This window comes from Apium graveolens, chromosome 2 (genome assembly GCF_009905375.1).
Source record: "Apium graveolens cultivar Ventura chromosome 2, ASM990537v1, whole genome shotgun sequence".
NCBI classification, from domain to species: domain Eukaryota; kingdom Viridiplantae; phylum Streptophyta; class Magnoliopsida; order Apiales; family Apiaceae; genus Apium; species Apium graveolens.
Window position 1 is genome coordinate 248,895,330 of NC_133648.1, and position 12,545 is coordinate 248,907,874.

General features: G+C 31.4%; 1 protein-coding gene across 1 annotated transcript; it reads right to left on the reverse strand.

Annotated features, from left to right (window-relative positions):
- Positions 1-7,093: 7,093 nt before the first annotated feature.
- On the reverse strand, positions 7,094-12,266 carry LOC141708317 (putative calcium-binding protein At1g02270). The gene is made up of 12 exons (XM_074511879.1): positions 11,771-12,266; positions 11,258-11,362; positions 10,752-10,857; positions 9,974-10,194; positions 9,787-9,863; positions 9,571-9,679; positions 9,346-9,471; positions 8,502-8,612; positions 8,256-8,363; positions 7,705-7,884; positions 7,514-7,566; positions 7,094-7,413 (listed from the first exon to the last, which is right to left on the reverse strand). The coding sequence occupies exons 1-12, from the start codon at positions 11,855-11,857 to the stop codon at positions 7,338-7,340; spliced, it is 1,359 nt and encodes a 452-aa protein (XP_074367980.1). The 5' UTR covers positions 11,858-12,266; the 3' UTR covers positions 7,094-7,337.
- Positions 12,267-12,545: the final 279 nt, after the last annotated feature.

Consider the following 12,545-nt stretch of genomic DNA (forward strand, 5'->3'; position numbering starts at 1 on the left):
ACAAAAATTGATTTGTTATTCAAGGAAAAAGTTTATGTGACAGTAAGAGGACGTGGCATTCACTACATATCTGTAGTGCTTCTCCAAATTTGGTCAACCAAACATGCATGGCTATAAATTTATCCAAGGGGAATGAATGGTTGAAGTGGATTTCTTTTGCCTAGTTATCTATATCAGTTGTCAGATGGACTGTTTTGCTAAGGGTTTGAAGGGGTTGGAGATGCTCTCAGGAATCCTAAGTTCTATTTTGCTGGAGTGTTTTTTTGACATATTGTATTATGTTGTATTGCTGCTAGTCTGCTACATATAAGCTACCTATGTTATATTTTTTTTGTACAAAGTCATCTGATGATATGATTTGTTGCTGCTGATATGATCCATTATTTCAATTTCTAGGTGAACCTTTTCTTAAATAACAAAATAAACAGAAGCTTTTAACACTTTATTGTTCTTTCAATTTACAAAGCTATCCTTCTGGCTTCTTTTGGTACTCCTACAACAAATAGTGGCGCATACTAATATAACTAGCTATGTAGCCCGTGCAATGCACATGCATTCTCTAAATTGCACGAATATGTTTATTAATTACAGTTATTGAATGTATATTCATATTGTCTTCGGGTGGATCATAGATGATGTATTTGTTTTTTTATATAATGAGTAGTTTTTGGGGTATGATGGCATCAATGCAGAATATGTTCTCTAACATTTGACATTAAGCCGAAACAACATTTGTATTGTATTCCTTATTGTCTACTGGGTGATTTATATGAATTATTGTTACGGAAATGTATATGATTTTTTTGAATTACTGCAGAATATAGTAGTTTATTCACATATACTTTTAATTTATAACTATTATTTGAATTTAAGTCTTCTTTAATTTTTATTTTTTTACCTTAATTAATATCCCCCTTTCTTGTTCAATATTAACTAATACACAGCCCTAGACATGTTAAGCGCCTCATGGTTGTATTTAATATAGAAATCTTACCATAATTATTCATTTTAATCCATATCATTCGTTCACGTGGCGGCATGTAAGGACGCATCCAAACACCAATATAAGCCAGCATGATCACATGTTTTATGAATACTATAAGCTAAATCATACACATACATTCATGCTTCATACATACTTTTTTCAATTGATATTAGTGGATCTAAATATTAGTATTAATGTGACATACGGTATATGTCATCAAATCATGTGATAAATTATCATAGAAAGGGTGTGACGAAAATCATTGAAATTTATGACAAACAATTATATTTTTGTAATAAAAAACTCTATAATCATTTAAATGTATTGCCACTTATTTATAAAATAAGAGAAAACAACCAATATTCTCATTTTTTTGGTATACTTTAACCCAATATACATGTTTTCAGTTTGTTGGTCATAAATATCCATGTAAAGCTCTAATCACAATAGCGTATTTAATTTATGTTAATATTTACATAAATATGTACTCATATCTCCGTTCAACTAATACCTTTATTTTTGTGTCGTAGTCGCCTTTGACGACCTCTATCCAGATAATTCATTCTATCTTCTATTTCTTTTCCATATTTAGGCTTAAACTTATTAATTCTTTTTTACGAGTCAGTGAATGAATTGATTCAATTTAGAGCTCAATTAGCACAATTAATTCTCCACTGTGTTTAGTTGATGCTATTCTTTTTAACATTCTCTTGTACTCGTAACTTTGTTGGATGATTTAAGTACTCAAATGATAAATTTACATAAATTTATTGGAATAAATACAAGCTTCATTGTCATATCTTATATACATGTGTACCCCATCCTAAAGTGGCATTCTGCATTTCATGTGTACTCTGTTACCTCTAATATTTCGAAATTATACAAAAATATGTTTAGCGTATTGTTGATGTTTGCATATAAGAGTTATTTCGATATTTAAATTTATGTGACACAAAGATATGCTATTTGGTGCAACGTATTTAGTTGATATGACATTTGATTAATTTGCCGTGTTTGCTTAACATTTTGGTCACCTCCACCCCTAATTCAGCAATTTGGACAGCTTTTTTTGTTATTATAGTTTTAGTTATATAGGAACATCACTCATAAAATATCATGATTTATAATCAAGTTTCCCACATATAATTACCGTGTATTATTATTATTATTATTATTATTATTATTATTATTATTATTATTATTATTATTACATTATTATTATTATTATTATTATTATTATTATTACATAGACCTACTATTCAAATAAAAATCTAATTCAAATTATGTATTTTTATGTCTAAGTGAAATTTAAATGTATAAATTTTAATATTTATTTGTACTTTTCGTTTATAATCCACTTGTTTATATTATTAATTTGATAATTAATAATGTATAAACTTGTGTTCAGAATTTAAACTAAGGTTAAAGATAAATAAAATTTTATTTAATACCATAAAAAATCATTACCTAAAATGTTATTATATGCATGCATGCATGTATATATGTATATATGTATATATGTATGTATGTATGTATAAGTATGTATGTACTAATAAATGTATGTATGCATGTATTTTTAATCACTATATAATATGAGTTATAGACAAATATTCATATTAATTATGCAACAAAATAGATTTTTAATAAATGAATGATGAGATGAAATATAAATTAATGTTATATTAAAGATTTGCACTAAATATATGTATTTTTGATCAAATATATAATAATGACTTAGATATTAATATGCATATTAATGATGTATTAATTATGGGAATAAGTGTGAAATAAATTTTATATAAGTACTAATATTTGGAGAATATTTATTAAATATTAATGAAAGTATTAATAATTAAATTTGTTATATAGTGATGAGTTAAAATAAATATAAGCATTAAATATGTAATAATGAATGTGTACTAATGGTTGAAATGAATAGTTTTATAAATATTAATTATAGTATTTATGATTAAATTTGTTCATTGAACCCCTATGTTGTTGTATTATAGTTCTATAACCCGTGCAATGCACATAAATACTCTAGACTGTGCTAATTGAGACTGTTTTCGCTGTAATTATTGACGATATATTTATGTCGTTATCAAACGCATGAATATTTTATTTGTTTATGCATATGAGCACGAGTAACGGTATGTTTGCAATGGTGCATTTGCAGGAGGTAATAAATTATGTTAGTATATATTTTTTGCCAGTTTATAATTAAATGGTATTTGTAATATGTTAATTCTTAGAAAGTAAAACAAATACAAGTGATTATGTGTGCGTGATTTATATCAATCACTCTAAATATAAATAATTATTAATTGGTTTATTAATTATTTAATGTGTTTATGTGTTATAAATGTGATTGGTGAGTCATGTTATATGGGCAATTGATGCCAGTACTGTAAGTTTACTCACTGGTTGACATATGATACTCTTCGTCTGAATATCTTTCTATTTTGGGATGTTCCGAAAGATTGTTAATGTTTCCTAAAATAGCATATTATCTTTATAATGGCTCCAAAATTTACCTTCGCTTTCTTAATTTTTCTTCAACATAATTCATTTTTTTAATCTCTGTGTTTAACAACGACGTTAACAATCTATGATACGAGGAAATATATGATATATGTCATAAAATGATTATTAGTGAAGTATAAATCGTACATATAGGTATAAATAATTTATTTTATTTTTACTTTCTTTGAATTTAATATAATTTCGATAATTCATTATGTTTGAGGACGAGGTTAGATTGATGACAAAAAAAGAATATATGAGTATGTATGCGCGTGTTTATCCCTGTAGTGTATTAATTTTTATGTATGTACATATTTATTGTATATATGTATATATGTATGCACATATTAATTATATAATAATTGATAATGTTTAATAAATGAATGACGAGGTGAATTAAATATTATATAGATATTAATGTAGGGGTATAATTGTCATATGAAGTAATTTATTCAACAAACTCCCCTAACAATGTTAATAATCTATAGGACGGTGTGGATTATATGATATATATGTCACATAATTATTAATAGTGAAGTATAAATCGTACATATGTGTTTAAATAGTTTATTTTATTTTTATTTCATATACTTTAATATAAAATTTGGTTTTGTCATTGTATTAGAGAACGATGTTAATTTAATGACAAATAAGAATACATGAGTATGTATCTAGGTGCGTATGTGTATATGTATGTGTTTGTATGTTTGTATGGATAGATACATACATGTATGTATATATGTATGTATATATGTATGTATGCATGCATGCATGTATGTATGTATGTACGTATGTATTTATGTATGTATGTATGTATGTATGTATGTATGTATGTATGTATGTGTGTATGTATGTATGTATTATATATATATGTATATATTTATTATATATATGTATGCATGTATGTATATATTAATGTATGTACGCACATATTAATTAAATAACAAATAATAATTTTTAATAAATGAATGAGAGTGAAATAAATGTCATATAGATTTTAATATATATTAATGTAGGGATATAATCGTCATATTAATTAAATTGCTCATTAAACCCCCTGTTGTTGGATTGTATATATAATAGATTATCATGTGTTTTTAGTTAAATGTAAGGTGCATACGGGAATGTAGAAATCTTCTAATCTTTAATGGTTGTCAAGCTATTTGATTTGTGACATGCATAGAAAATACATCCTAAAAACACATTAAATGTCTTATTAATTACACTTGGGATTCTTGTCTGAAGTTCAGTGCAAACCTGTCTAACCCGAGCTCGTAGCAGACTCAAGACGGCCCGTGTAGACAAGGCCCACCAGAAGAGGCCATCAAGGTCCACGAACACTAACTGTTCACGGGTTAGGCCCAATACGGCTGGAAAAGTAGAGACATGTGTCCTAAAGAGAATCAAAGTCCTACACAGAAGGTTCTGGGGTTCCTTCCCTCGTAGGAATCATAATCAGCGTCTAAGTTGGAGATTTGTCAACCAAGTCCCCCAACACAAGTTTAACCCTAAACTCACCTCTATATAAAGGGCTCTACTCCTCAAACTAGAACTACGTTTTTGGTTTGATTCTCTACCACACAGAGATATGTAGCCATCTTGCAAGGATCGATAGTCCCGAACGTAAGAACAGCCATTAAAGCCCGAATCTCACAAATCCTAGCATTAAATACTAATGCACTCTAGATTTTATTCCACGACAATTTGTAATTTTATTTAATTTGTTTTAAAATCGAAATTACATCACCTCAAACCGAAATCGTAACTAAAAATCGAAATCACATCAACGCTGTTCGATTTGATTTTAGTTTTTAATTATAAAAATCGAATAATTTTGATTACAATTTAATTTTTGGTCAAAACAGAACCAAACCGAAACACGCTCCGCCTGATGACAGCTTAGCTTTGCTTCCTGTTATTGAACAAATTAGCAATGCAGACTACTAGGGGTGGCAAAAATCAACACGACCTGAAACCCGACACAAAATCGACATGAGAAAATACGAATTAGGGTTGAGGTTTTTTAATTTCGGGTCGGGTTCGGGTTGATCTAAAACTTATCCGAAAAAATCGGGTCAATTTCGGGTAACCCGAAATACCCAAATTAACCAGTAATGTATAAATACATGTTTAATATCATACTGAGTCATTTACTTCGACCACTAGTTTTGGGCCAATAAGAAGCCCAAGCCCAACAATATATAATCAGTAGTCATATCTGAAGTCAGGGTCGATCCGAACTTAAAACCCTATTTCAATACAGGAGCCAGCCAACCTCTCCCCTTCTTTTCATTCTTATCCTCTCTTTTTTTTTTCTTTTCTCTTACTTCCTCTCTTATTTGTTCTCTCTGTTGCCCTGATTTTGTTATTAATCTACCAATGAATTGGATGTTGGATTTGTATATATATAATTTGAATGTATGTATACAAGTGTGAAGTTTTCAGTCCCATTTGATTTTCTATTGGAGAGGTGGTGTATGTAATGATTTCTTGCTGATTTCTGGGTGATCTAAATCGATTTGCTTTTTTTAGTTTGGGGGCGTCAGTAAAATATCATCCATTTGTGATTCAGGTTAGACCAAGTCGGGTTCGTGTAAATTCCGCAATCAACAGATCATGTTCGGGTTGATAAATTTGAACCCGTTTCGGATCGTATCGGATTCGGGTAGACCTAAATATTGAACCGGGTATAATCAACCCGAACCGAACCCGACCCAAAATCCGAAATTGCCAGCATACTACTACCAGTACTGCACAGTATATACGAGTACATGTAATTTTATGGTAATTCATTATTTATTTTTTTAACTAAAAGCAAGAATGCATGGTGCTGCTCTTTTATAAAGTTGTTTTGGTAAATATTGAAAAAACGATTATGTACGGAGAAAGGTATCCGGGACCCATAACCACGTGGGCCTGCCACCCCTCCAACTTAATTTCAGCTCTTTTTCCTATCTCTAACTTTATATCTCTAATAACCATGCAAAGATGTTCAATTTCCTTCTTTCTACCATAGGATTTATAAACAGAATTTTGAGCACTGTGGTTCGCGGTTACGAAGAACGACGGAACTAGGATCATCAGCTAAACGGAATTCAAAGAGAATTAATCATAAAGCTAATCAGGGTTTAAAATAAACCTTTTTTGCTAAATCTAATTTCTAACCAAAACTCATAATTATATAAAAAAATTGCTAAAATTATCGGCTTAGCCGACCGGGGACGTGGTCATTTTCATCCGCATTCACTTTGCGATTGCACAAACTTTGGCTTTTAACAACTCACAAAGCTAGTATCAATATTACTTTCTCTTAATTTTTAACTTGTTGTTTCTAATTTTTTTTGTGTTTAACTGATTGGAGCAGACAAAGGATATAAAGTACCATCAATCAGAATATAATTTTTCTGAAAAGATATTCACGGTCCTTTCTGCCGCAGTCTATAAAGTAGTTCTACTATCATTATTCATGTGCCGCTGCAAATGCTGAGAACAATTTCAATCATTAATCAAAGAACCATGAAGATTTCCAACTTTAATTTTTAAGGTATATATGCATAATAATAATAATAATAATAATAATAATAATAATAATAATAATAATAATAATAATAATAATAATAATCAAATAAAGGGAATTCAATTATACAAGTAGCTCTAGTCTAGATGATGCAATTTCACTGTACATCGATGATAAAATGTAATTTCCGAAATGTTTGCATCTTATCTCTTTCCTTTCACTTTCAATCTTCCATTTCCTTTCCAAAGGAGATAGCCACATGATCCAACAATGAAAAGCATGATACCAATACCGATTTCATCGTCAAATGTCTCAGGTGAACTTGTGGCTATGACTAATTCTTTGGAGGCGACACAAAAATAAAGAAAAGCCGGCCATTAGCCTATTCCTTGAAAAGTTAAGAGGCATTTCTTAAAGTTTTAGATTCTTCGTCGAGGTATATGAAGGTACAAGAACAGATATACTGTAGGTATACCACTTATTCATACCATAGAGTTTCTTGTGCCAGCTTGAGAATTTCCCAAATCATCTTCAGCCAAATCTGCAATTTATTTTTTAGTTCATGTCCTTGATCTTTTGATTTTCTTTCACGTACGTAACATCCAACTTGAGGATACAGAATCCAGATATGCCAAGATTATGTAAGCCGGGAGCATGACATATTAGTAGGAGAAAATACCACTGTAAGTCGAGCATGATCAGAAAGAGAGTAGTCCTCAGGCCACGTTCCTTTTTCCACTTCAGGGGGGGAAAGAACAGCATTTTTCACATTCAAACCAATGCTTTGCTCTGTACTATTGACAAAATCTCCCCTAATTTCATCTCCTTGATGCGACAATGTAGGATTCCATATTCGCAACTGCAAGGACAAGATTTAAACAAAATGAATTATGGATCATGATTTATTGATTTAACATGTTACTACTAATAGTTACTACATATTTTGATGTTGTATTAACCAAATACTGAAAGAAATCTCTCATACACTGATTCTAATCAAGTACTCTTAGGAAAGGGGAAAAATGATTTCAGTAACAAATTAAATCATATACATGCATGAACTAAAAGCTCATCAAGGGTCTCATGATAACACTCTGGATGCATTGCATATGCATCTGATTTCTGAATACTTTTTAGTAGTATGAAGTGAACACAGTTTGGAAGAGAGAAAATAAAGATTGATATCGAAGTAAACAATGAGTACCCATAATAGATGTGTCAATACATTACCTGAAACTCCTCATAATCAATGATGCCATTATTATCAATATCTGCCTGCTCCCACAAGTCTTTTGTCTCTTCCATGCTCAGACCATATTGCTTTCCAGTTACATCAAGCTGAAATATTGCACAATGGTAAACATATGAACACACAAATAAGTCTTTACAAAGGAATGTGACAATTTTTTTTTGCCCAAATGAACATGGAAAACATTTAATAGTGACAATAACAAATAGATACACACAACTACATACCTGGCGCAATGCATCACAGAATCCAGAATAAGTGATGTAATCACCACTGCTATCAGCCTTTAAAATGGCAAATGCATCATTTGCAGTCAATGATGCTCGTCGAATAAGACACTGCAAATGAGTTCCAACATGGTCAAGATAAATCCACTAGCAATCCGTTATTCATCAGTATGAGAATTGGAGGAGATACAGATTTTAAACAAACTGAATAGATTCATTTCCTTTATCATGAGGAAGCTTTAGCCTTTGGGCACCAATGCTTTGCCTATAATTATCTATATATGTGACTCAGAGTTGTTATGCATCTGTGTGTTATATGTAGTTGGGGTTGAGGGGGATCAATTATACAAAGGTGCTCAGTATTTATTGCAAGTTGCAACTAACCATGTATCATTCACTTTCACAAATTGAAGACCATAAAGAAGGATCTTTAAGAAGCAAATCACACAGTGATACTACCTACGCCCTCATTTACTTGCCCCTTTGACTAATAGAGGTATTTGCACATAAAATACTATTCAGAAGTTTGGTTTTGAACGAAGTTTTAACATCAAACTTCTCTTTTAAAACACGTATTACCAAGAAAAATATGTTAAGATACCTTTTTAGACCTAGACTGATTGAACCAAGTCAAGAAGAATGGTAGAAATTATGTGCCTCTTTTGTAGGGTTGAAACCGGTTAGTTAGCAGCAAAAAAAAAAACAGTTTTCTAACAGTTTGTTTAGCACTAAACTAGAATTCTATACTCTCAACTTTTGGAGTTGGAAGCAATCATCTATCTGCAAAACACCGCATCATGATCAATAGGTGGAGGTGGTGGATACAATGAGAAATATTGCATACCTTAAACATGCCAAACACTGTTTCGCTCCAACTGACTTTCAGTACTTTCCGGTTACTATTAGGATTGAGAAGCCATATAAAATCTACTCCACATATATTTCCCCGATGATTGCGATGGCTTACCCACTGGAGAGGAAAAGAAAAAAATTATAAGGCGGGTGTTCCATTATGTCATTCTATTATTTAAAAGCCAGAATGGGACTATTATTATTAATCATAGGTAACCTTTTGTGCATCTGTGTCAGAGTACTGATGAGCTTTATCATAGGATGATATAAATCCCTGGGACCTGAGAAATTCGTAGACATGGCCCCTCTTGCTTCCATTCCAGTCACTGCAAGGGGGAAAGATATTAACAACAATGAGAATTAGATTCTTCATTCTACATTGAGCATGCGCTCAAGAAGTCAAAAAAATAGAGGTAATGAATCAAGGAATTACCCGCATAGTAAGATTGGCAAAGAATGAAGCTTATTTTCCTTCTGATAAGATTCTACATATTGCAATATTTTGTACACCTACCACAAAACAATATAGTCCAACTTAGTATACAAAGAGCAGATAATATGGAAAAATATCTCTCATAGAAATGCACACAAATACAATCCTCATTCAAGAAAATTTATACCTGGCGTAAGCGTTCCAAGCACAGACTTTGATCATGTGGAAATAACAAGTGGGTATTTACAACAAGGATTTCTTGCCGCACGCTGTTGTTTCTGTGTTGCAAAACTGGTGTAGCTACTTCAAGATGTAAGAGGTGAGCAACACGATCCCCAAAGCCATGTAAGAGAAACGGTTGATTGTTTATAACCCGAAAGTAGTCCTTATGCACAGCGGTCAGCAGACCTATAAATAGCAATTGGTAAAAAACGTAAGTTCAAGTGAAAGACATATTATAAATACAAAATTATACAATCAATTATTATAAAAGTTTCAGCAATGCTATTAAAGATAATATGTAAATGATGATCATTTTTAAATATATAACGCATACAGGATGATGTTGCAATGATGAATCTTTTCATATGCCTGTAGAGATATCACAAAACTATTGTCTTCCTTTTCCCATTTCAATTATAAGTTTTCTCCACCAGTCAAATAGTAAAGGTGAGGCAAATGCCAATTTATCTTGAAAGGTATACATTATTTACTTTTTTACAATAGAAGAACGTCATATAATTGAAAAATAACTTGATCCTCCAACCTGGAGAAACATGTCAATGGAAAAAGTCCAATTGGCATCTTTGACATCCAAAAGAAGGCCTACATATATGAGAAGATAAATTTAACGAAAAAAATGACCTCACAATGTTTAGGCATAAAAAATAAATCCAGAAACAATACAATTCATAAATACAGTAAACCTTAAAAAAAATTAGCATTAGTCAGGTCAGGGGCCTTACCATCACCACGATTGTTGGTCCGTGCAAGCTTGAAAGTCATGTAGCCAGATTCACCAAGTGCCTTATCATACAAATCAACCAATTCTTCGTTTCCAACCCAAAATTCCTGCATGACAATAGACAAAAATACACCACATGTTAAATTTGCTCATTATCCTCATCCTGCTGGTTTTAATTTGCTTTAAGTCACCGGCTTCCCTCAAACCTCAGTGTGTTAGGAGTAGGAAGATAGCTTAACTGGATTAGTTATAGATTTAAAACTCATTCTTACTTGAAAACCCATTTTTCAGGACTCAAGAGTGGATCTTTTGGGCAATATTTGCCTCGATGGCTTGATGTCCTAATTAGATATAGTAGAAGGGTTTAAACTCGAGGTAACCTGAGCAGTTACTAGCTCTACTTAACCTCAGCGTTTTACAAAGAGGGCTTAACTATATCAAATTATATTATTTACTTTAATGGCTTCAACAATGCAAAGAGACAAAGAGTGTTAAGAAAAGTAGTACCTGAAGGCAAATAATGGATGATCTTTCAAGTAACAACATATCCAAAATCCTCTGGTTCCTATCCACCCAATTAGCCTTATTATCACTTTCTCTACAGCTTTGATCCTGCTTAACCAAACACACAATACACAATCTTTAACTAAACACCAAAAGATCCATTCATAGATACAAACACCTTACAAATAGCAATTTTACATAAACATAATCATCAAAAACTAAGAAAAATGGGTTTTTTTTAAATCAAACTAAGAACCAGATAAAGCACACATATAACATACTAATTAAGAACTCAGAAAGATGGGATTTTTATTAGCAAAAGGCCTATTCAAGTATACATATAACATACTAATCAAGAACTAGAAAGATGTGATTTTTATTAGCAAAAGGTCTATACATATAACATACACTAATCAAGAACTGAAAAAGATGGGATTTTTATTAGCAAAAAGACTCTTGCATACAAGAAACATAATGATCAAGAACTAAAAAAAAGATGGGTTTAAAAAAAAGGACCTGATGATCAAGCCTCTTGTAAATAGGAGCCAGGATGTTAAAAGTAGTACATGAAATAGCACTGCTCCCAATCTTCTTCCGACCCATTGTTTAAATTTCAAGAAGTAGTTGAATGTGGTTTGTGTTTGTTAACAGAAGTGTGTGTAGGTATATATAGATAGGATTATAGAATATAGGGGAGAGAAGAGAGAATATGAAATTGCAAGAGGGATGAAGAATATAAGAAATTGCAAGGAGAATAAAGAAGCACAACCACAAACAAAAAGGACACGGACAGGCTGAGAAGTCTGGGTCTGAGGTGTAGAAATTTATATTTATAGAACAAGAATTTAAAGAAGAAGAAGAATATCTGGGAGGAAAGGAAGAAACTAAACGTGAATATTCAAGAAGTTTAAACGTGACATGTCGATAAACACGAGTTACTATGCGCCAACAGTTTTCTTTAACACTTCTTTGTAGTGTTGTTCCCTACCGCAGGCAGTATTAGAATTGGAGTCTGATATGCAATTCTCAGTATTATTTTGTTTTCTTTACGGGATGTCAAGTTTACGAAAGAGTTAATTTGATTTGTTAATGTAGAAAGCGATTCATGAACATTGAACTTTCATTTTCCACTACAGGTAACATGGTACGATACTGGTTTGTTTCGGGGTCCATTTTGCATATCGGCAATGCTTAGCTTTGAAACCGTGTATAGGCTGAAGTAGGTGATTATTATAATAAATTATAATATTTAAATATTAAAAAAGTCAATGTAATACTTTATTTAAGAAGT